We start from the raw sequence: 26,577 nt of genomic DNA on the forward strand, positions 1-26,577 counted from the left end.
AATAGGAAAAGATAGCCAGGAACGTGCCACCACTCTCGACCACAACTACTCTGCTAAAATAATAAGACTAAGTAAGATATGCGGCTTCATTTTCGACCTTATTGTCACAAAGCTGGTCAGCGAGCCCTGGAGGAGATATGCTCTTGATAAATGAGATCGAACCAGGAATAAAGAGATTCGTAGAGGAACAGGAGTAATCGATTCAGCCTAGCGAATTGGCATGTTGAAATCACAGAGCGCAGAACAGATGACCGTATCTCACAATAACGAGGACACATGACCTTGTTAATGTCGTCGAAGGCGATGAAGGCCGGATCCAAACGCTCTTAGAAGTCTCGAGGGCGGTTCGTGTCCAACACTGGATGTCGTCCTTGACTCGTATTAGAAAATTGCATGTAGATTTAGATAATTTAAATTTTAATCTTGAAAATCAGTCTTATCAACGTTGAATGATATCATAAAAAAATATAAAATTGCTAGTGTTTATAGACTACGCATTGTCCCATAATATCTTGGCTTTCCTCGTGCCTATGGAGTTGAGTTCGCGCGCCGCCCGCTGTATGTCGTTGGCGAGTTTTTCCTTATCCTCTTCCTTCTGGCAGACGTAGCGGAGACGTAGGGCGCAGTCCCGACCACGGTAGGAGTATGCCCCGGCAGCAGGATCGTGCGCTAGCGCCAGACAACGACCCTCCCCAATGATGCTGGTGCTGTTACTGCCGCTGGCTTCCACCGGGCGACCAGAGTGCGCCCAGATCCACAGCAGGCCCGGGTTCAAACCACCCGTCCAGAAGTCGTTGCCTAAAAACAGATATTTTTTATATTTTATCGCCCAATTACTAACTTGCTTGACTTTGAATAAAGCCTAAAGATCATGTCTCCGTTTCCACCGAATAAAATGACTATTACCCTTATAATTTCTATTAGTTTTTTTTATAAATAAATAAGGTAAAGTACTAACAAGGATATGTACGTATAAAACATAATTCTGGTTACCTCTGAGCTGCTTGTCAGCTAGGATGGCGGAGGTGAGCTGGCGAGCTCGGGCAGGGTCTTGCAGCTCGAGTAAAGCGCCTCGCAGTTTCCTGCAGGCCAGGTTGGCGCCCTTCCAGTCCAACGCCTGGGCGGACCAGTGGTAGCAGACGCCGCCGACACGGGTGAAGTTGGCCACGCATGGCTCTGCAACGAACATGCATGCATTTTGGACGGACTCTCCAATGAAAGACAATACTTGTGTTCACTCCGGTGTTTTTATTCGAATATAAAATCTCTTTTCAAAAATATTTATGTAATAGCAACCCCATTATGGATGTCAATGTACTAGTTCCACTAGATGGCGCATAATTAATAAGGCAAGCCATCAGTAGATGGCGCCTGTCGTTAGAAAATAAGCTACACACGGTTCTCACGTTTGTCCAAAAATACTGGGACTTTGTTGGATGTCGACACTGTTGGCCTCGTCTTGTTCGTCGGCCAAAAGACTGGTTTATTATATATATCTGCTTATGGAACTAATCACATCCAAAATCCGAAACTCCAGATCTAATGTGATGTAATAGGGTGTGTATCTATCGCGTATAGCATACAACTGTATCTATATATATTGTCAGATTAATCCTCTGGTTTATAAAAATAAAAATTACCCGGTACAGTATCGGTGCCGGCGACAAGGTAATGTACGTTCTCTTCCATCCTGCGCAGGCGCTTCTCCATGAGGTCTACGCGGTAGACCAGCTTCTCGATCGCTCCTAGGAGGTAGAGGTCTGTCTCGGAGACTTGCTTCCTGGGAGGATCGTCCACGCGATCGACTGCAGGTCGTTGCGGACGGTAGCCCGGCATGGGTGCTGGCTGGAACAACAGAACTCCGTAATTGACAAAAGCTGATAAGTGAGGAATTTGGTACAGCAGACCAATATTTAAATAATATTTTGGGAATATTTTCACTAAAGGTTCTCTAACCTGTATTATCACTTCAAGCATTTTATAAGGTAGAAGAATTCTTTACTAGTTATATCGTATGTTTAGTATCATGATAGGTTTGGTACTCACGTAGCTCGGCCTGAACGTGTCGTAATGACCTGGTCGGTTTACGATCTTGCTACCGGCAGGAGGGTCCCACTCATTGTAATTGTACGGCGCGATGGGGGTTCGTAACACGCTGGTAGACGCTGGAGAAGGTGGCCCCGGAGGCGAGGCACCACTGGGCCTCTGCGAACCAGGTGAGGGAGGCTTCGCGCCCGGGGCTACAGGGGGTGGTGTCGGGGATCCAGATGTCCCAGGCCGTGGTACGTGATTATCAGGAGGTCCCGGTGGTGGAGGCGGCGGAGGCATTAAAGGTCCGTCAATGCGATCGGTTACGTAATAGCCTTTTGTAGGCGGTAGCGCCATGATGCGACCTGGAAAAATTATTTTAATTTGTAAGATTCAACAACAAGCGACGAATTACTTCTCTTCTGTATTTCGACTGAAATGCCTCTACTAACTTTACCTCAGGAGAACAAGTAAAGGAACTCAACGGGTATTGGTATTGTTTTAAATAATATAAAATTAAATATTTAGTTAACATAGAAATAGCTTGACAGTGAACCTAAATTCCCAAGTTGTTCTATCTTCTATGAAATCAGTAGTAACTCATGGAATACAAAAGACCTTTGACAATTTTTATAAATCTAGGGCAATGGAACAGCTAAGAAGAAAATTGTACTTCGATTTCATATAAAAAAATTTCTCGAAAAAAAGGTTGGTTTTAGTTATTTCAAATGGACTGCTTACCGTGCCTATCGGAGTGCGGCTGCGGAGTAAGTGCCCACTGCTGGAGAAGCTCGCCCCACGGCCCCTCCTCCCACTCGTGCGCGCAAGTGTCGTCAGATGACGTCATGTTCTCACACCTTACCAGGCCGACTGTCAGGAGCGCCAACGTATACATCAGAACAGTCATCTGAAACCGCGTACATGTAATGCTATAGATCAGTGATTCCCAAAGTGGTCTATATCGACCCCTAGGGGTCTATGACAACCTGCAAGGGGTCTAGGTCAGCGAAACAAAATTTGGGAGTCCATGAAACGAAAATGGGGGTCCACGATAGTGCTATTTATTCCTTCGTCATTTATTATTAAAGCATCAAGTTCATCCTTCTCACTAAAAATATTGACTTATTGCTTATGTTATTTTATTTATAGTTTATTTTATGTTACGTATATTTTACATAACAGATACAAAATTTTATTTTGAGTAGTTTTATTTTAAATTCAATTTATAAATGTATAAATTAACATGTGTTTTTACTTTAAGTTTTTAACACTAAACTTCACTACAGTTAGAAATTTACAGGAAATCAATATCAAGTAAGTAGGGGGTCTACCCAACACGGAAAAACATGGCAAGGGGTCTACGACACAAAAAAGTTTGGGGAGCTCTGCTATACATTTTTGTAAAGCAATTACGAGTTGTATTTATATAGCGTTCACGTGAGAGCGCTCCGTATTGCTGCCCACTACGATTATAATAATTTTTAAAGCTAAATCATTCTCGCGAATCCGAATTAAAATTCGAAAGCCAGCCGCTGCTCTGTCACTATTAAATATAAAAAATTTATTAATAAATTAATAAATAAATACGTTACATTATTTTTTTTATGTTTTATAGTCGAGTATTTGACCTCTGTCTCGCCTGATGTTAAGCTATGACGAGGTCTACCACAGTACATGCTTGCCTAGAAGAAACCAATTCACTCTTGTCTTGAAGACTCCTAAGTTATAATTGTCTTGTACCTCTAAGTTATAATTTTCTAGAAACAATGACGTCAGCAGGTTAGTTAGGTAAAGTATTAATAAAACGCTTAGCGCGTGTTGAAGAAATTTCAACCGTGTACGGATGTCGTGAATGCGTGCGTCTTGTTGTCAGATAGAAGAAAGAAAAGGACCAATATTTAGCCACTTCCGCACATGCAGTGGTAGTCGTGCAACAAAGTGCACCGCCCGCCGGCCCGCTGATAAATGCGTATCACACAACTGCCACCGCCAAATTACTCAACACGTGTTTCACCCCTCCACGGAGCATCTTCAGGAGTTATGTTACACCGATTAGTGCCAAACACAGAGTCCTAACCGACTGACTGCACGGGCGGTGCACTTTGTTGCACGACTACCACTGCATGTGCGGAAGTGGCTAAATATTGGTCCTTTTCTTACTTAGGATGGACTTCCGCAAGGTAACGCCTGATTCCATTAAAGATAGAAGAAAGGAGATGGGGGAATTATTTGGTGTAATTCCGCTGAATACATTCCAAAATACAGATAATCTGGCAACTTTTAGCCGATGCCTTTGAAGTTCAGCGCTCGTCAAAGTATCATTACCAATCTGCCTTTTCGCTCGTTTCTTCTATTGAATAACTTCTGAAAGTACAATCTCTGTCAGGACAGCTTGTATAAAACTGATTAAATAAATAGTATTATCAAGAAATGTTGTGTCGTTGTCACGTACAAGAGTTGTGACGTCATAATATAATCCAACCAAAACAAAGAGACCCGCGCACAGTGAAGCTTGACATTGGGTCGCGCAACAAAAGCAAACGGTTATGTAATAATTACAATGCGAATTGCACAAGAGACCGATACCGTCCGGCTTAGTAATGTCCGGGACATTTGTGCGTTGGCTAATGCAACTACTCATGGGTTTATACAGAGCGCCTTAACTAGGCACAGATAAAGATAAAATATAAAGTATTTATTCAACATTGGAACTTTTTACACAACTCTTATTGATCGTCAACTATTTATTTTTTTAACCTATTTTATATTTGACTCTACTCTGCAAGGTGTTATAGTTGCGGAGAAAAAGCAGAAAGAAACTCCACAACGATCTTTTTAAAATTTTAAAAATAAATAAATGAAATCAAAATAATCAGGCGACATCATTACCAGGGATTCTATGCATTTAAATATTCGCTTATTGAATAATACGCTTTTTGCTTTAATTTACTTTTAATATGCGTTTTGAATTTTGTACATGGTAGTTCATTGTTATGTGGAATATTATTAAATCTTTGAAAAACTAGTTTTTCTCGGTGCCTTTTAAATACACTATGAAGGTCCGCAATTTTTATAGCATGTATATTATTTATTTTACTCGCCGATGGTTGTAGTTATAATTTAACCCTTAAATGCATCACTTTTATTTATACTTCTAAACATATATCTTAATCTTAAAATAAAACTAGATATATATCTTGCAGATTACAGTACTATGCAGGGAAAAATAGAAAAATATATATATACTAGCTGATCCCGCAAACGTTGTTTTGCAAAAAAAATTAAAGTTTTTAATTAACAAATGTAAAATAAGGGTTGATCGTAGAGGGGTGAAAATTTAGGTTTGTATGTATTTTTGTATGCTGTATCATAATAAAATAAAAACCAAAAAATTAAAAATAAAATTTAGGGGTGGACCACCCTTATCACAGGGGTATGGAAAATAGATAGTAGCCGATTCTCAGACATACTGAATACGCATGTAAAATTTGGTAAAAATCGGTCAAGCCGTTTCGGAGGAGTTCAAGTTCGAACACCGTGACACGAGAATTTTATATATTTGATAATACTTTTATAACATAATTATTAAAAAAAAACTTTATATTGCACATATACAACACTATGTATTTACTTTAAACTATTGTATGCAAAGTGGTATGTTGCAGTTTTTTATCATTATGCATTTAAGGGTTAAGTTCTTCTCTACACGACTACCACACTAAACACTACCACGAGTATAGTTCTTCATGCGTGTAAACGTTTCCAGTCACCGGCATGTAACCTGGAGGTATTTTTTTCAATAAGTTTGCGGTTCTCTTAGCTCCGCGAACTCGGTACCGATGGAACTGTTAGATCATAAAGCAGAGACAGCCCAGCGGTGGAGGACTGAGACTTGCGAACGTAGGTCGCGGGTTCGGTGCCCGGGATAGAACCTTGTTATTAAACGGTTTTTATTTAGTTCGACCCGTACGGAATTTCTTTATTTGGGTCAAAATTAGAAATTGAAATTTAAGCACCTTCACGTTGTCAGATTGATCTGAAATTTGGTACACACATTTAATTTAGATGACAATACAATATAATAAAATCAATAACATTATAAATCTAAGATGACCGCCGATACAAAATGGCGGATTACATATTTTTCCTTAACCCCCTCAATATGGGTATCAAATGAAAGGGCTACACTAGTAAAACACGATGAATATGTCAAAATTTAAAATTCAAGATGGACGCCGTTCCAATATGGCGGGCTAGGTACATATTTTTCCACAACCACCACAATATAGGTATCAAAAAACCGTTTAACTTAAAAGTTTTTTTAAAGTATTTATTTAGTTTACACTTTGTGCACTGTTTACATAGGATAGGCACAGCTCAGAAACAAGTTTTGAGATGCTGTTAAATAGCAACTTCTGGTATATATATATTTATAATACTACATATTGCGATCGGCAACCCGCCTGCCAAACGTGTTGATTATGGTATATCCTTGTAGACCGCCCCCAAAGATATCTATTCTTCGGGGACGGCCTACACTTTGCAGTCCTTTGACTCCTAAAGCTCTACCTGATTAAACCAGGGTGAGGCAACCTGCGGTTCGAGAGCCACATGCGGCACTTAAAATTTTGAATATGTACATGTTCATCTAATTATATATTAAAAAGAATATTATCATTGCAGTTTAGCAAAGAAGTTTATAAATTATGAAGACAATTTTTTTAAATTTTTATTCGATACACACATTTTATATTTTTATGAATATGTTCTAAAAAATATAATTTATGTAAATACATTTTAGTACGTTTTTGTATAATTATAAAAAGAACATTAAAAAAATTTGGAAATTGCTCGGATTATGAAGGAAACACCTGACCTATACCGACATTCCAGACGGGTTTACTGTCCAAGGCTGCTCTAGAGAATCGAACCTGGGTCTGTGCGATTGCCAGAATCGGTTGAGACAGCTGCGACGGCGGCGCCGTGACGCGCGCGTTACGTAAGGAGAAAGCGGCACACTTCGCCGTATCCGTTTACAAGTCGCGGCGTCAGAGGAGTTCCCGCGCAAGGTTTTTTATTTTTATTATGCAATAACCTCGATTAATCATTGGTAAGGAATATTGAATAATCTAGCTTTTGCTAACAAATACTATCTATTTATTTATTAACTCTTTAACACGTTGAACGCCATGGCGGATACCATGGATCCGACAGCATCCTGTCCCCTGGGGCCACGCCATTAAATCGAAAATCGTCAAAAAATCGCCAAGGTGTTATTTTGCAAATATTGTCAGTAAAACCCTTAAAAATAATGGGCGACTTACGGAAACAGCGATTTACCCATTATTTTTGTGCGAGGCCGCGCGGGTCACATGCCTTGGTAAAAACAGTCGAAACACTGTCCGTTGGCTCCCTAGAGGCTTCTGAAGTGATCGAGGGCATGCGGACACGTGGTGTCCGACGCGGCCTCTTGGACCCAACATGATGGCAGTCACATGGTGTCCGTCGCGGCCCACTGAACTAAACACGGTTTTTAGTCTGGCGTTCAACGTGTTAATAAACATGTAATAGGCCAAAACAATTTAGATTAAATTAGCGGTCGCAAAACACTATTTCTCCCAGACATCCAGTGGTTTGATTTGATTAAAAAGGAAAAATAAAGCAAACGATCAACAAGCGAAAGGAATGGAAAATTAATGAACATATATATATTATATATAATTCAAAATATTTATGTTTATAAGTTAATTATTGAGGCGATTTCAATGAGTTATGAATAAATACAATTAACAAAATAAAATATTTTTGTAATGTCACTTTCAGTAGAAACCTTTAATCCTATATCACCAAAGAACATGTCATCTAATGCAGCGTTTTCCAAATATTTAAGAATAGATAAAAAAGTACTAAAGACGGATGCACTATGGGTCCACACGTCTGCAATATCAAGGATATTCCGTGGAATGTCCGCACTTAACTTTACCAATATATTATTACATGTTTATTTCTCTATACGTACAATATTGTGTGGTATATTAATTTATTTATTTATACATTTATTTAGATAATTATTTACGATTATTTATAATAACCACACTACATAGCCATATAGAATCATGTGGATTAACACAGTTAAATATAAATACATTTAAAAAACTTTTAAGTTAAACGGTTTTTTGATACCCATATTGTGGTGGTTGTGGTATGTTATGTAAATATGTACCTAGTCCGCTATATTGGAACGGCGTCCATCTTGAATTTTAAATTTTGACATAATCATCGTGTTTTACTAGTGTAGCCCTTTCATTTGATACCCATATTGAAGGGGTTAAGGAAAAATATGTAATCCGCCATTTTATATCGGCGGCCATCTTAGGTTTATAATGTTATTGATTTTATTATATTGTATTGTCATCTAAATTAAATGTGTGTACCAAATTTCAGATCAATCTGATAACGGAAAGGTGCTTAAATTTCAATTTATAATTTTGACCCAAAAAAATTCCGTACGGGTCAAACTAAATAAAACCTTTTAAAAAATAAATACTTTGGTATTTTCGGTGAGCTCGCTTGTACCAAATAAAACAATCAGTGTTACCATGTCAATGTTATTTGAATGAAATGAAGAATGCAGAGTTCGTTAGGCCCGCATGTATATTTAAGTGTAATATGTTCTATTTTTGAAATTATTAGATAAGTTAAAACTGTTGTACTGTTGGGCAATATTTGCCAGTTAACGAGAAATTAAAGATTTTGAATATACACTAAATTAATAAATAAATAAAATTATCTATATATGTAAAATTAAAAGAATTAATATTTCTGTTCACGCTATAACTTGACACGAATGTTATCGATTCCATTCACCTTTTTTATGTTTCATTACACTCTGTAGAAAAAAATTATAAAAAAAACTTCACGTTTGACAGTTCACCCGTTACAGCATCGTTTACCATCTGCATCGGTAAGTATTAATTTATTATAAATGTAATTTATTTATTTGACATTTAACTTCAATAATTTCACTGAATATTCTAAAACATTTTACTACTGGCGGTATAAGGTCTGTTGGAACAGCTAGTTACTATAAGAAGTTTATAAAAAAAACTTTTTCGAATGAACCGCAAGGCGTGCTTTTTTGCATAATTTATAGATAATAATGAAAATCATATTTTATTGGTTTATATATTATATAACATGTCCGATAGAAAACCGTGTTAAAGTGACCACGATGAATCACTATTTTTTAACGTGACTGGGCTATAGTCGAAAAATTAGATGAATTAGATGTGTTTTTAGATGTCTTGCAAATAACCAGTTTAAAATAAGCACAAATAAGCATGTATTTGATTTCAATTGTATTTCACAATTGATTGGCCAAAGGCCACATCAGTTTTCGCATTATAGAACCTGTCATCTAAAACTTGAGAAGTTTTTTTGCTAATTTTTCACTTCATAAAATTTTTAAGCACACAAGAAAAAACAGCATATCGGCATAACAATTTTGCGATTAAAACAAAGTGTGTATATTTTAACATTGTGGTAGCCTGTCGGATTTCAATACCAGAAATATAAATCCGAAGTCAAAAGAAAAGTATTTTCATTATTTAGTAATAACGAGCTAAGGATGTGTTTACACGTGGGCGTACTTCCTATAAGGTTCGTGGTGTGAACAATGCGAAAGCCTCCAGACACTCACTACAGGACATGGGCCTCTTTTGAAGAATGCCACGATGACCCATCTTGCGTACCCACTTTTATATATCGTTGGTCTACTTAGTGGGGGGTTCTACCCACGCTGTTCTTATAGTCATGTTGATTATTATGTTATGTTGATTGTTTCCGTTTACACTACGACTTGTCGCAAAAGAAACTTTAGGCATCTAATTAAATGAAAAAAAAATTGTTGCTTGTTCAAAAAGTAGTCACGTGTAAACATACTGTTCAGTGAACATACGGTGCATCATAAAGCTGCAATTGATAGCGTTCTCTATCGTTAATTTAAATTCGCAGACAATAAATATAGAACCGAATTACAATAACAACGTTCATATTAAATATTGTACATAGATTATATTTATTTAAGATCGCTTGTTACTTCATAACTATTATAATTTATGAGTGTGGTCTTTGTAAAACAAAACGAATAATATGCTAACGTAGCATACAATCCCGTAGAAGAAATTTATAAGTCAATTGTACCAATTTTTTTTAAATACACCAAGTATATTAAAAAACTTACTTATTATGGTTGTAATACTGGATTATGTTATTAGACCCAAATTAAATATAATTATTTATATTCTACATTAAAAGATATTTAATGAATATAAGGTAAATATTTGAATTAAGTTACTTACTTTGAATTAATCGTAAGATACGGAGCACGAATTGCACAGAGAAACGGTCGCGGCGGGTCAGCTGAGCGACTAGCACGGCTGTTCGCTTCAAACTGACGGCAACCAACACCACCACCTCGGCTACAAACTCGTGGGATCACTGTTCAATAAGTAATCAATAAGTTGTATCTGCATGTAATAAATATACTAAATAATTTGACTTTTATTTCGTATCAGCTTCCCTGCCATGCTTCGTACTGTTATTGTTAATAAATAGTGATAAATATAACTTTTACACAGTGATTCACTTTATTTGTTGAAATTTTTTTTATTATAAATTAGTTTTATCATTTAATATATATATATATATTTTGCATATTATAACATTTGGTCGCAGATTTACTATGAATATCACTTTAAAGACTAGTCAAGTCGTAGAATAAATAGAGCCAGAAACAGAGCAACAGAAGTAAATGTATATATACACACATATGTACATATATGTTTTTATATAAATGCATATACTATGTACCTACATACATGTATATGTTATTAATATTTATTATTAGTTTATTGGCTTCTGTAAAATGTTAAAATATAATTAAATTGAATAAACGTGTCCGCGCTGTTGAAAAGCATGTAAACAAATCTTTGTCTTCTTATTAGAAAACAAAAACTTGTTATAATATCTTACAAGTGTAAATTATTGATATTGTAGTAATAAAGCTGGGAAATCAATTGCTATACTACTATGTTAAAGATACTCTGAAGGTTATCATAAAAAACCCCGTCAAAATGTTGTTACGTATCGATAACTTTGTAATTTTAAGTTGAAGGATATCGTTACAAGGGAACTCTTGCATTCTTCTCATAAGCGAAGAATAAAATGTTAATTATTAAATAAATGATATAAGTTGAAAATCTTTGGTATTAACTTTGTCCAACGAACAGTAGACGCGTCGGCGTGGATAGGACCCTTACTAGTTGGATAGACGACATAGACAAGGACGCAATGCCGGTCGTCGTTGCGATCTTTGTGGAAGCCCTATGCCCAACGGTGGGCATCCATCAACTAATATAAAGACGATAATGATGAGAGAATAATACAATACCAAATGCAACTTTCACTATTTTTATGTGCATTGCAAAAATTATCGCAGATTTTTAGTTTTATTTATATTAACAGCGTATTAAAACGACTTTCATCTGTTTTAATCATTATAAAACGCACCTGATTTTAAAAACTTCATAAGATTGTAAATTTTATAAGAGAAAGCACTTTTTACCTCCCAATACGTTTCGTTGCATTTAAAACAGACATTCTCGGATGCACACGCACAGTTTCAACTGTATATGCGTGCAACGAACTAATAAAATTACTTTTTTTATCATATTTTCCTCTTTAATTATATTGAAACTCGTTCAAATTTATTGTAAGTGCAGAATGATGGGTTTTATGATGTAATAATAGTTATCTGAATTTGTCTAAATGCTTTTTGTTTATATTATCATTACATTATTATTTCTGAAACTATTAGTTTTTGAATACAGTGTATATTACATAATTTTACAATAAACGAGCACTCATTCATCCTTTAAACATTTTTACACCTATAAACTATCACCTAATACAATTTTTATGAAAATTTCGACGCGTTTCTCAAAAATATTCGATTTAAATCAACTTCATCGTCTTGGTCGAGACTGCTTCGAGTTCTGTACGTAGTAACACATGAGTCGATGCATTTTATTTTATATAGACATACATATATATAAATATATATATGACGGGCCGGATTTAGGCTTGAACCACATGAGTCATGAGAGAAAATTCTGTATAAAATAGGTAGTTTTTACTAATTAAAACTATAAAAAAGCCTAAAGAAAAATTCTAATATTCACTTTAAAAACGCTAAAGAATTTTTTAGTTTGTTAAATAAGCGGTTTTAAATTTAATTAAAAATATTCATTTCTTAATGGTTCCGAATACGGGTGGCAAAAACTTTGACCCCATAGGTGGCAAAATAAACTCCCAGCTTTCTATGTGTGCTTTTAAACGGATTTCATAGCTGCTTTAGTGCAGGCTGCGCGTGACGTCACGTATTTTGGTGTCCGCGAGAGAGTGCATTGCGTAAGAACAACTTTCATGACAAGGTCGACGGAGAGAGCGTCTCTTTAAAGCTTCACATGTAAACACTAGGCTCGACATGGTTTTGGTGATGTCAGGACAATCCTGAAATATATTTAATTGCATGTGACATTAATTTTGATCATGAATACAGTAACCATGGCGAATAAGAATGCGAAGACATTTTTTTTGTTATACTTTAAGCATCAGTTCACCAGTTTAGGTGGTCAGGTATTTGGTCTGATTGTTTTATCTATTATACATATAAGAATATGATAAAAATGATTGTCAATATTGTACATTTTAATTTTAGAAGTTAAGTGTTCTTTCTTTAAATACTTGCAACGAATTTTCTTATTTTAATTCTTCTGGCAATGCGTCCCATAGTCTAGTAGCACCAGAGGTAAAGATTTTACCATGAATATAGTAGAATATACAAACATTTTATATGGTATATGGTCAGAAATAGGATATGCAGTAGCTCTCATCAACTACGTCTTTGTAAAAATACGTTTTGTTCCGCTGTTTTTCCTCCCCTTGTCAGTCATGAGAACTCATAAAAATACTCATAAAAAAGTACCTTCTCGCGACCCGTGTTGGTTCTTTAATTATCTTTTTACATTCTTGCTTTATCCTCCAAAGAACAGAGCGATTGGTTATAGGTGTAAAAGTTTTAGAGGCTTAAATGTATGTATATAATACAGTTAATTTGCTATTAACTAATATATGGTACATCCTAACCAAAAATCATAGTTAACGTAATGATATCGTAAAAACATGTAATTACTACGTATTAAAATTAATTACTGCCAGAAACCAATTACCTGTCACATTCCAATATTCTAAATATATTAATATAATAAAATTTCAGAGTGATCACTTTATATAGGTGATCGGAATTAGGTTAAAAAACTAGTGTTTTGCTACTGTGGCGATAAGTAAGGTAAAAAAACCTGTCCGTTTTAATTTTCAGTCGAAATATTTTTTTTTTACTTTTCTCTGCTTTTTTTCGTCTCTTTGTCTCTCATATATCTCTACACGCATTGACAACTATCCAGCCAGGATTAAGTATGTAGCCACGCAATAAACACGGTTTGCAATAAAACTTTTTGATAAATTTAGACAGAAATAAATTAAAAAAAAACATCTAATAACGTAGCAAAATATGGAGAAAGGTATATATGAAAATAAAACAAATTTACATAACAAAAACTTTAATAACAATTTTAAAAAATATTACTAGCTCTTAACAATTGCATACCTTCGCATTTACAATAGCAAATTGGAGTTGTTGCTACAATTTTAAATGTAAGGCACTCAACTTTTAAAATATTGTATGAATCTCTTTTACGAGATGTAGAAATTATACATGTATTTACAAATAAATGAGAGCTGAATAAAAAGAAGAGCACACAGTAGAAATATATTACACTTTGTTTATATACTTAAATATAAACAAGATTCAAATGTTACGAAACGTAATTTTAAAAACTGGACAGCTTTTGCTTACTCATTATAAAATTATCTATATAACAATAAAATAACTTATTTATATAATATAAAAACCATATAAAAAAGTTTCGTACCAAAATTTTTTAAGTTTGGTATAAGCTCATTTTGTAAAGCATTCTCACAAAAATGCTTACATTGTCAAAACACGCGAAAATCATTCCAGGATCCAATTCCTTACCATTGTTCTTGCCAGTTTAAAATATGAACCTAACATTCAATTTTTTGACCCTATCTCATCACAGTTCTTGCTATTACTTAAAAATAATATTTTTTAGGTATTATAAATTAATGCAAAACTAAAAAGAATTTAACTACTTTTTTCAATAGTATTACTATCAGAAATGACATTATTTACATCTGGTATATTACTTAATATATCACGTATAAACCTCTCGTATAAAACCTTAACACGCGACGCGTCGCATACATTTGGTAAAAGTTTCTGTCATATTTGGTTATATTAATAATTACAGTGCATTTGAGTTAAGACACGCCCCTGAGAAAACCGTGTTCCCATTGACCAGTTGAAGTCAAATGCACTGTTAGTTTGCAGTTATTTTTAATATTTTACTATAGTCATAGTCTATTTATATACAAATTTATTATAATATATAGACCAATGTAACACTATCGACACTAGAAAAATCCACTGAATATTTATCTTGTTACTTTAAATATAGAGTTGGCATGGTTGAATAAAAATGAACTTAAATCTATTTGCAGCGCATTTGAACACATTTTTATAGTCAATTCGATATATTTTTAAATATATTGTGCTGAATCTCAACCATCCGCATGTTGAATAATATTCGAGCAACCTTGGGCAACGACGATGTATCTCATCTGTTCAAATATGATGTTTAGTTTATGATATCTTCAGTTGAGTGTTGCCAGGTGTTGAATCAGAAGTACACAGTGAGGTTCATGTGCTCCGCTACGGTGGAGTTGGTGGCCTCATTCACTTCCGCCCGTTCCGCGTCGCCCTGTGAACAGTACTGACTGTAGTCAACGCACCAGCGTACGGGTATCAAATTCCAGAATGTTCTACTAATAAATCATTAGTTCGCCCATCATTCCTATCGTTTGCTTGCAGGGTGGTAAATGATGCTATCAAAAGGAGCAAAACCAAACAGAAAAACTGGAACCTAAATGAAATAAATGCAAATGTAAACGAACTTTTCAAATAATAATAGAATATAAGACAAGTCTAGCAATGTATTAAAAAATTCAAATCCAAACAAATCTGTGATATCAAAAAATAAAGATAAAGATTGGAAAATAAAAATGTACCTAGCCACCTAAGAGTAAAAAAGATGAGGAAAGGAAGGCGATGAAAGCAAGAAGGAATGAAAGAACATAAATTGCAAGATATTGTGAAGGATAAAAGGAAAGAATAAAAGAAATTGAGAAGTATGAAAGTGAGTGTCGAATAAAGATATCATGTCAATCTATGAAATCAATCAATCAATCTATGAAAAAATGATGTGTAAATAAAGTCCCTGTCCCAAACTAGATAGCGGGTACGAGAGGCTCCCAAAAGCGGGGGACATTAAAAAAATCATTAGTTAGTGGGACATGAAAAATTAATGTTATCGTGGTAATCGGGATCTCTTAGCCTTAAGAGCTGTTACAGGTTCGTATAGATGAGTTCCGGAAACAGATTTGTCGACGAACAATGAAAATAAAAAACCAGTTCGATGCACCAAGACAGAAGATGTGCATACGAAAGTAGGTCATACCAGGAAGGTAGAAACGTGGTGTAGTATGCGAAGCGAGGACTACTAGGCGGTCGGGCCGAGGTGCGGACCCCATCCTGGCTGCCTTCGCGAAGTCATGTACATAAATTTGGAGCAAAATGTTTTTTAGGAAAAATTGATATACCCCTAGGTAGTATATACGAACTTCTTTTTCTTCTTATACCCCAAAAAGATACGGCTCACAAATTGTATGCCTCTCTGTATTCTTAGCCAGCCAACTTAAGGTTTAAAGATACGTTATTGATGTCCTTATAATTTAAATGAGTGAATAAAAAAAACTTATTTATGTATAAGCTCAATAACCAGTAAATATAAGATAGTTGAAGAGAATTAGCAAGGTTTACAAGGGATAGATGTTCAGGGACAACTGTCTGCGAAGATCACATGACTATTAAAGCAACGATGAAGACTTACCTGTGCGTCGTCCCAGCTGAGTTTCTTCACCCGCGCGGGTATGGTGGAGCTGGGCCAGGCCACGCCGGAGCGTCCTGTACCACGCGCGCCGAGGTGGTCGCTCATCAGCGCAGGCGTCGGAACCGCCACCGGAGGCGCTGGCGCCACCTTACTCTTGGCCGGGAACCGGTGACCCTGCCTGCCTACTGTCGCACCTGTTCAAGAGCATGAAGACTATACTAATCTAAAATTAACTCGTAAAAATAATCAAACCCAGGTCTCTTCTAACCAGTATCTAATGATAATTTCTGAAGGAAGTCTATGTTCATCAGTGGAAATGACGGCGATGTAATTAATCAAAAGTGAATACACAATTTTCAAAGAATAATGAAATATAGTTAGTTCTGGATGCCGTCAAATCATCGACAAAGATTTTTTTTTCTTGCCTATACTTTTGTGGACCTCTTATTCCGCTATTATGTTTTGCGACAGGGACTTCGATTCTAAGTTTTCCAGTACAGTTTTATTTATTTTCTTTCGTCCGTCACAATATCTATCTTTTTCCTTCCTTCACATTTTACTTTATTCCTATTGCTTTTATTTACATAACTTCTACGCATCGCATTCAATCTTTCGCCACATTTCTTACAATATCACACTTTTAATACATTTTTTATTTATATTTATGCTTTCTTTTACAATTCTTTCTATATCACAGTTATGTTTATTTCTTTGCCTGTTCTTAATTTTTTTTATTTTCATTTCATCTTTTATTATAATATTTGCATATTGCAAAAAGCGTGGTGGTATCCTGAGATATGAGATCTGTTCTCATGCCATGAAAACTATCTTCGTAACTGAAGCCGTCCCACCTTCCACCTCCTGTTCCATTCGTCGAGTGTATTAGCTTATTAGAAAGTTGGGAGAAAATAGGAGTTAGCGTATGAGTTTATTGCATAGCGTGGGTTAGCAAGTTGGTGATGTTCTGGAGTCGACCACAGACCGGGAAGCGCCAGCGTATGTCCGCCCACGCGATAAATAAACGGGCTTGGTAACTTTGAAAAATTCTGGACACCGGCCGCTTCTGGTCTCATTGGAAATCTGTTAGAGAGGCCTATGTCCAGCAGTGGTTGATTGATCTTATGGTTGAATTGATGATGACAAATGAGTTTATCATGAAGAGTGTTGAAAACTAAATTTCTCATAACACTAATGAAGTACCGACCATTTTGGGGGTCGGTTCGCTCCAGGCTGGCCGTGGAGCCGGCGATGATGGTGCTGGCGCCTGCAGACACGCTAAGCAGCGACCCTGATCCACCTCCCGTCGCTGCACCTCCACCTGCAACAGCCCCGCTAGCAACGAGCGCGGGACTTCCCCCGACGTTACCGACGCCTGCAACCTTCTCCGGCGGCAGCACTACTGCCGAAGCTCCAGGTTTGCTTCGTCGTCTTCTGTATCAGCAACAATAGGAAGTTATTTAAGTCCGCCAATTCAAGAGACATTGTAATGTTACTTATGTACAGTATGAATTGTTTAAGTTTTAAAATGGCGAATATATAGCTCATTTTTACTCTTAATTGACGTAATTATAGGATAGTAAGAAGAAACGTTGTAAAAATTCGGATCGCTACGATTAAAATTTTGTTTACTATCTCCTCCTGAAGATCTGACATAGACACATTGGAAATAGATCAAAATTCCTTTAAAGTTGTTACACCAATTTTAACCCTTTCCACTCCAAGGCTGTTATGTAGCATCGATAAAATTTAATTGAATTATAGTATCTTGCGATTCTAGAATATGTTTCATTCATTCGTGATTCGAACATTTTAGTAACAAAAATCTTTCCTGTTTTAAAATTTTCCGCAAAAAGAAGTATTACACCAAGTCGAGTATCACTCGACAGTGGAGCTTGTGGAACAAAATCAGTGTCGAGTGACACTCGACATTGGAGTGGAAAGGGTTAAATCAACCTGTTTAAAGTGATCAATAGATTAAATTCATTTATATCGTATTCAAGAGATCAATAATTTGTAACAGCAGTAAGTTTACGAGGATAATTTATTTCGAATTTTGAATACGCATTTTTTATAGGATTATATGTTAATTACGTTATCTTCAGGGTGTAGTATACATTAATTGATGGCAAATGAGCTCATGAGGACCATGAGGATTATAGATATAGTGGGAAGACTCACGCGCGACAGATGTAACCGAGCAATGCCAGCACGAGCAGCACCAGCAGCGCAAGCGCAGCCGCGAACCCGCCCAGCACGCCGGCGCGCGCAGCACGACCTCCCCCCGCACCCACCACGTGCACGGTCACCGGTACTGACGTCTGCGCGTACAGCCGCCGTTACAGATATATATATATATATATATTTACTCTTCCATGTATTATTAGTTGATCTTTTACAACCTTTTTAAAATATTTAAGAGATACATTGATTCCCCTGATTTCTTATCTATACAAATAAATAAAAATTGACTGTCTGTTTGTAATGTTAAATTATGTCTGTCTGTTCCGGCTTATCTCTAATATAGCTGCACCGATTTTGGCGGAACTTATACTGGTTGGTAGCTGATGTAATAAGGAGTAACTTAGGCTACTTTTATTTTAGAAAAAAATCTTTAATTAAAAGATACTAGATAAACTAATTATAAGACATATAAAAATATTGAAGAAGAAACGTCGCAGGTTAAGCCTGTAGTAGTCTATCCTTGGAAGCTCTTGATCCGGTATACCGGAGTGCAGTGCACCGATTTTGACGGAACTTATACTGGCTGGTAGCTGATGTAATACGGAGTAACTTAGACTACTTTTATTTTAGAAAAAATATGTAATTAAAAAATATTAGGAAAACTAATTAATAAAATTATAAGACATAAAAATATTGAAAAGAAACATCGCAGGTTAAGTCAGTTGTAGTCTAGCGTTGAAAGCTCTTGATCCGGTATAACGGAGTGCAGGTCGACTTCTAATGTGTAATGAGAAGTTGGCGAGTAGCGAGTCTTTTAATTTTTTACAGGATTTATTTTGGGAATGAGCGGGGAAACAAAACAACCTTATCACACCATCCCCGTTTCAAATAAAGAGTAAGATGTCAGCCAACTAACACTCTTGATGGAGTTCCCTTTGAAATACTATGCGTTTTGTTTTGACGTGTTTGGTCCACATAGCCCATGTATAGAACGATCTGCCGGCGACTTTATTCCAGGTCTCTTCAAGGTCAGAGACCGACTGAACGAATTAAATTGTAGCTTTCCAATAAGCGAGTTGGTAGTCAAAGACCGAGAAGTAATTTATAAAAAAAATTACTTCTCATAGGGGTCAAAAATTGAGAAAGAGAACAACAGGAGTGTATATCGTAGCCTTCCCGACTCCTATCCTTGGGGTCAAGTTACAAGAATTAGCTGTAAAACCTAATGCTGCTAAATGAAAGGTGGAGGTGTTTCAAGAGGCACCTGTCGCGGGGGACTGCCGGAGTCTACAGCGGTAGCCACCACGTGAAGCGCCGACGCGTTCAGCGCCGCCAGAGCACCGCGACGCAGGAACAGCTCGCCCGTCTCACTGATGTACAGCAACCTCGACATAAACCAATCTCGTTACAACATGATCTCTTATTACAACTTCGTTTTTATTATTACACGAGAGAATAATGAAGAGATAGCGGTAGAAAACAAGAGAAGGAGATATAGTAGTGTGCTTACGGTGCGTCAGGACCCCGCAGCGTGAGCGTCACAGTGTCAGCTCGGTCGCCGTCGTGCACGTCCAGCCGGCCGACGAGCACGTCCTCTCTGCCCTCCGTGCCGCCCTCTCTGTCACCCTCCTCACCCGCACTGAAAATAAAGAAATACTTAACATATATTTTTTGGTATACCATGTGTAAAACAGCTCTATAGTAAATACGAATAAGTACTCTTTAAATTTTATTTATTTTTATGTCATATCACGCGACAATTGAAGAGATAATTTGATTTCTTTATTTTATCATAAACAATATTTTATCATTTATTGTTTGGGTAAGTTATTGACTTTTAAGGTGAATATTTAAAAAAAAAAAAACATACACGGCATTTGTGTTCGCGGCGGCCTGCGCGTCCACCCTGAACTCATAGTGGGGGTAACGGAAGCGCGGCTCCCACTCGTTCACGTTCAACACCGTGATGTTCACGGACGCTGTGTCGTTCTGTAACAAAATTATCGGTTCATAAACTAAAAATCTTTTTAATTTCATCTCCTTGTTTTATATATGGACATAGTTTTTCAGTCGCTTAACAATAAAAACCGCCATCGAGCAAGTTCGCTAGTTTAAACTTCGCGATCTTTAAGTTTGAAGGTCTATCAAATGCTTTGTTAAAAATCGTTTTAATTAAAAATTTACCTCCACCTTAGCAGTGGCGATGAATGAGTTTCAAGAGATGTCCCACAAAAAACCAAACTTGTGCCCTGACTTAGCTCTTGTCCGAAAATTGCCTTTTATTGAAAATTTCTAGACTTTCAAGACTCTTTGTTTGGCACTAATCGGTGTAACATAACTCCTGAAAATGCCCCGTGGAGGGGTGAAACACGTGTTGAGTAGTTTGACGGTGGCGGTTGTGTGATTCGCATTGTATGCCGCATACGCATTTATAAGGGGGCTGGCGAGCGGTGCACTTTGTTGCACGACTACCACTGCATGTGCGGAAGTGACTAAATATTTGTCCTTTTCTTACTTAGGATGGACTTCCGCGAGGTAACGCCTGATTCCATTAAATATTAAAAAATCTCTCTTTTCTTAGATACTTAATTAATCTCCACTTTACAGTTTGAGATAAACATTGCAGAATTCATTAACCTTTTATAACTGTTTCAAAGTTTTCATGGAAAAACAATAGGAAAACTGTTTAGTTTCGGAAACATTACATAAAATGTAATGGTTATTGAGTCTTCTTGCATTTATCAGTCGTGCGATTTTAAATTTTTATTTTCGTTAAACATATTAATTTAACGAATAAATTGTGATTATTACATTCATAGAATAACTTGTGGCAGTACTACTACAATAATTATCTCTACATGAGGTATAACATCTTCTCTGTGATGAGATTAAGTCGACTCACGCTGACTCCATCCGTCACCATGACCTGGTAGTGATAGGAGTCGGTCGTCTCGTAGTCAAGCGACTTCCTCAGCAGCACCTCCCCGGCGCTGTTGATGGCGAACTTATCCAGGAAGCTCTTGTCCGACACGTAGAACTGTAGCGGAGTCTGAAAACATTTTCACCAGGTAATATTTCCACTCACTCTTTATTTAATAATAATTATACCAGACAGATCGCCACCATGACAAGTCTGACGCTGCTCGCATTCTGGGACTTCCCCGCAATCTTAACTATACCAGCTCGCAGTCGCCTCTAGAGAACCTTAGTTAATTTTATTACCTCTTAACAATATCGCAAGAAGATGCGAGGAGTTCCATCATATTTCTTGAGGGAAGCAATGCTGCTAGTATAACTATAAATTTTATAGCCCAATACTATAAGAAGACGCAGTTTAATAGTACCATTATCTATATATGAGATTTTCACCTATGTACTGATTAATCATGATATATCTGGAGCTAGAAGGCTTAGAAACTAGAGATTTGATAAAAATATACTCTTCGCCATGTGGAAGGTGCATAAGTACGCATTTCACAAATTTTCACTCCCTCAGGTGATTATTTTATATTATTAAAGATGGTGGTGTTTATTAAATGCCTATGTGGCATCGCCGCACATAAACATATAACTCCCACACAGACATCTTAACATTTCTCGATCATACGTCATTCATACACACATTGACACTTCACCACCTTTTCTCTGTATGACAACGTTCGTTTACATTCTGCATTTAATATATTATTAACAAGACAATCCTTCTGCCTGATAACAATTAGTCAATAGTAATATTGTGACTATGTTATTTCATTAAACATTGGATTCAGAATAAACGAGAGGTTTCTATCAATATTACCTCACAAATCTATTTTTGAATTATAGAGGTAGGAGGTAGGAACCTGTGGGGTACCTGTGGCGGCGCGGTGTGCAGCGCGAGCAGCATGGCGCCGGGGGCCGTGTCCTCGCGCACGCGGGTGCTGAACGCGCGCCGGAGGAAGCGAACACGACGCGCGCTCGCACGGGACACCTCCAGCGCGGCCAGCGCGTATCGGTCAGGGTTGTCCACTTGCGTGGCCTGCCCAACCACATTGTACTTATAACGTCAATAACTGCAATGGTCATTTCTACTGCTAAGATATAAATACGTCGCTGCCAGAGCGACAGAGCGACGGTGAAACGAATGAGGATGGTACCATGAAGTAATTGTCAAGGCCATCGGAAGACGCAGGTGCAGGCCGCTGTCTATAGGTCCTGTTGGAAATCTTTGGTGCAGGCCAATAGCCAGTGAACATCTCACTGCTAAAATATGATCGGACTACAACTAAGTAGTTGATTTCGATTATATACATCTCTCAATCCTATTTTTATGGTATTTGTATAAGCCACATTCGTAGATGATTATCTAATACACAACTTTCACAAACTTTTTTGTGCCATGTCCTGCCTTTCTGAAACTCATACGTCCCCCTATTCAAAATATATATTACTAATATTATGCCAAAGGGTTAAACTCGTGTAGACTTCATTTTCGAATTTCCCCCTTGCGGGTTATGGGCCTCACGATGGGAAACAATGTTCTAATACATTTTAGCTTTACTAGTTAATTTCGAAAAAATCCTCATTAAGATTTTTTTAACAAAATAATAATACGCTGGGCAAAATCAAACATTTTACCTTTACTTCTCTAAAAAAAGATCACAGAATAATTTGCTAAAATATTAAGTTAAAAATTTCATTCTAAAGACTACTATAGTAGAACTTAATAAAGATTAAACCAAAACCTTCATCGAAGATAAGCTTGAACATAAAATTTGTAATTCTTTTATATACAACCACCTTATAAACAAGCTACTTTATAATGTCTTCTGTTATTGTAATTATTTATTACGCCTCAAATTTAAAAAGTTAATCAAACAAATTTAAAAAAACTAAAAAGACAAAAAGAAATACCGTGTTAACAAACAGAGTGCGTTGTGATCTTCAAATGTTTATAACCCTTGTGGCCTTATTATAAGCTGAACGATCCTATAAAGCAAAATTTAATCCTGGTGTCCATCAAATTGGCATCTGGGATTCTTCTCACGACTCATACAAGTGATTACTGTGAATTAACTTAAGTGGATATCATAAATAGATAAATACGACGCTTTGAATTTCTCTTGACCTTGATAACGACGGTGACAGGCAGGTCTACGTCAAGTAAGAGCGCTGTGGCGACCACGCGGCCCGTGTCGCGGTCGACGGTCACCAGCGGCCGAGCCCCGGCGCTCCCCGCACCACCAGCGCCCCCTAGCGAGTACTGCAGCGGCGCCCTGATGCCCACGTCTTGATCCGCGGCCGATATCGCACCCGGCATCGTCTCCAGCACAGTACCCTGAAAGTGGAACCATGTTACAGATTTCTAAACGGGTAAAACGATAAAAGAGGGGGAATTACAACCTAGTTCTGTTCTAACGTCTGCTTTCTCTAGGAGCTCAAAGACAAATATCGCGTCTCCTTAGTCAAGTTATGTGCAAGAAAGACGAAGCTAAGGAATATCTTGTTTTCCAGGTTTCTGACGGGCTCGAGGTTTAATGCTCGACCATGTTTGCTTGATGAATATTCCTTGATGAGGAAGTGATGAAGATTTAGGCAGAGCAATGACCCATTTGGCCACGCCCGCCCTGCCAAGAGCGCATAGGAATAAAGGTCAACTGATTAAGCTAAGAAGACTGCGTACCTCTTTGGCGTCCTCAGGTAACACGGCCGTGTAGTGGTCGTGAGTGAACTTGGGGTTTTGGTCGTCTGCGTCCAGCACCTGGATATGAAGCATTTTTAGTCCATTTTCATGGTCAGTTTCTCATTGATCACATATAAGTCATTGCTTTCAATATGATACAAGGAATATACATTTACAATACCATATACAATTACGTTTTTTATACATGTTTCTTATAACAAAAGTTTTCAGACGTAGTTTCAAGATGGCGCTACTATTCGCCATAATGAGGCTGCGATCGCCCATATTTGAATACAAGGTATATTAAGTTGGTTAACTAAGTTACTAAAGGGGGGTTTATGGCAAGTGCCATCTTTGCTCTACCGCCTTCAATCTGCGAAATCTAAAAAGCCACGAAGGTAAACATAGTTTCATGACAGTATATGAGTATGTAGTTGATCTTAATGTTGTGTGTGGTGAATAAAAGATGGCGTTACTAGTTGCTGTTCACAGGTATTTAAGCAATAATAATAAGGTATGAATTTCAACGGTGGCAATCATTGGATAATTATTATAGATACTTTTTGAATTTGTTTAGTTCTAGTTAAAAGATTATTTTTGACAATTTCAATTTTATACTTTTTTTAGGCTTGGACGAAGCCTTTGACCTGTGTGTCGCCATGACACATGCTTGCCTAGAAAATATCTATTCACACTTGTCACCTACCGTTCATTTATTTCAAATTTAATTTTATCACATAATACATAGTGTCCCTATTTAAGACATACATTGTTTTGTAAAATATTTCAAAGCTAGCATGTAATTATTTGTGTAATACTTTTTTAGAAAATTTAAAAATAAAATTGGTAAAACAGATAACAATGTAACAGTCTGTATCTAGGTCTTTGAGGAAGCCCATGAGATTTTTGCGTAAGAGTTTTGGCTAGGAGTTCGCTGCAGTAAATAAATAAAAATAATGTTCCTGGTCACCTCAATGTAGAGCTCGGTGTCGTTGTACCGCGGCGGCACTCCCTGGTCCTGTGCCCGCAAACGAACCGTGAAGTTCCTCACGCTTTCATAGTCCAGCGGTTTCTTCACCACCAGCATACTGTCTAGCTCATTCGCGAAACCGATGTACTCCTGTGGATTTTGAGAGATTTATTAACATACTAGCTGACCCGGCCACGCGTTGCTGTGAAAATTTAAAAAGTGGAAATAATTGAATTATACGGTATTTCGTTCACTACAAAATAAATTTAATTAATTTTATAGCGTCAACAACACTTGGTAATTATGCTGTTAAAATGTAGCTTATATGACACGTTCGTAGATTTACCATAGCAGCGCCATCTATTGATTACTTACTCAACCCAGTCGAAAGGTATCGACATCTGTTAGAATCATTTGGAGTTAACAGATAATTGTGACTGTCAAATAATAACAGACAATAATTAGCAATAAATTAAAATTGCGACTATAATTTGAGATTTAAACTATCCTATCTCTCAAGTTAGATCGAACTGCACATGGTGTGCGAATTTTATTATAATCGGTTAAGTGGTTTAGAAGTCCATTGAGTATAAACATTGTGACACGAGATTTATATATATTAAGATGTAATAAACGTAAGAATAGATAAACTGAATGGATATGGCAAAACAAAGTTATGATTCGGCAATGCCTGAGGACAAAGGTCTTCTATCAGCGTGTATTGCCGGTGATGACTTGACGGCTCCGAGACGTGGTCGCTTACGGTGGACCAGATAAGAAGGTTCGAGATCACCCAAACAGCAATGGAGGGAGCTATGCACGGATTTTCGCTTCAAGATCGAAGCAGAAATGAGATCAGCAGAAGAACGGTCACTGACGTCACTTTGAAGAACTGCTCGTATGAAATGGCAGTGGGCGTGGCATATCGTTCGTGTAACCGATACACGTTGGGGCCGTAAGGTTCGCGAGTGAAGGAAGTCGCTGGATGCGAGCAGAGGAAGACCGGTCATCTTTGTGATTTTTGGGGGAGGCCTATGGCTTGCAGGGGCGTCTATCGGCTGAAAAGAAGAATAACTTTTGGACCACAAGACCTACTCGGTTTCTATTCTCGATTTTATCTCTAGGAAGAACTGGACTTCTAATGATGTAGAGGGGGGAGGAGCGCGGGAGTGCCAACAGCTTACTATTAAATGCAGGTAAGATGGGGGGATGTTGTGGACTCACGCTGTTTGGGCCGGGCAGCACGGAGTAGTGGACGGTCGCGTGCGGCCCCGGCTGATCAGCGTCGACGGCAGGCGCGGGCAGCACGCGCGTGCCCGGGGCAGCCAGCTCCGACACCCTCGCGGAGTACGGAGCCCCGCGCCAAGCAGGCGCGTTGTCGTTGACGTCCCACACGCGCACCGACACCGGGATTATGAAGCTCTGTGAATTGTTACGTCACAGTATGTTAATTAATAAACCGTAATGTCTCTCTATAACCTCGAACAAAGAATTGTATATAGTTAAGGATTTTTATTAAACGATTTTATTTAGTACGACCCGTACGGAATTTATTTGGGTCAAAATTAGAAACTAAAATTTTAGCA

General features: G+C 37.3%; 2 protein-coding genes across 2 annotated transcripts in view; both read right to left on the minus strand.

Annotated features, from left to right (window-relative positions):
• Positions 1-490: 490 nt before the first annotated feature.
• LOC137929942 (uncharacterized) lies at positions 491-2,875 on the minus strand. Its single transcript, XM_068773087.1, has 5 exons — positions 2,770-2,875; positions 2,047-2,393; positions 1,641-1,845; positions 994-1,176; positions 491-798 (listed from the first exon to the last, which is right to left on the minus strand). Exons 1-5 carry the CDS (start codon positions 2,873-2,875, stop codon positions 491-493), a joined length of 1,149 nt encoding a protein of 382 aa, XP_068629188.1.
• Positions 2,876-17,068: 14,193 nt separating this feature from the next.
• Positions 17,069-26,577, minus strand: part of Cad96Cb (protocadherin Fat 4-like Cad96Ca) — a 39,521-nt gene continuing 30,012 nt past the window's right edge. The window contains exons 4-14 of the mRNA XM_068773088.1: positions 26,216-26,413; positions 24,992-25,141; positions 24,022-24,099; positions 23,467-23,676; positions 22,213-22,377; positions 21,262-21,408; positions 20,230-20,348; positions 19,870-19,998; positions 19,624-19,744; positions 18,357-18,496; positions 17,069-17,609 (exon numbers count right to left, since the gene is read on the minus strand). Coding sequence (XP_068629189.1) covers positions 17,069-17,609; positions 18,357-18,496; positions 19,624-19,744; positions 19,870-19,998; positions 20,230-20,348; positions 21,262-21,408; positions 22,213-22,377; positions 23,467-23,676; positions 24,022-24,099; positions 24,992-25,141; positions 26,216-26,413 — 1,998 coding nt within the window. The remainder of the gene's footprint in view (positions 17,610-18,356; positions 18,497-19,623; positions 19,745-19,869; positions 19,999-20,229; positions 20,349-21,261; positions 21,409-22,212; positions 22,378-23,466; positions 23,677-24,021; positions 24,100-24,991; positions 25,142-26,215; positions 26,414-26,577) is intronic.

Source organism: Battus philenor, unplaced genomic scaffold, assembly GCF_028537555.1.
Source record: "Battus philenor isolate CCGP_79_NKW_IND1 unplaced genomic scaffold, ilBatPhil1.0.hap1 SCAF_5, whole genome shotgun sequence".
NCBI lineage: Eukaryota > Metazoa > Arthropoda > Insecta > Lepidoptera > Papilionidae > Battus > Battus philenor.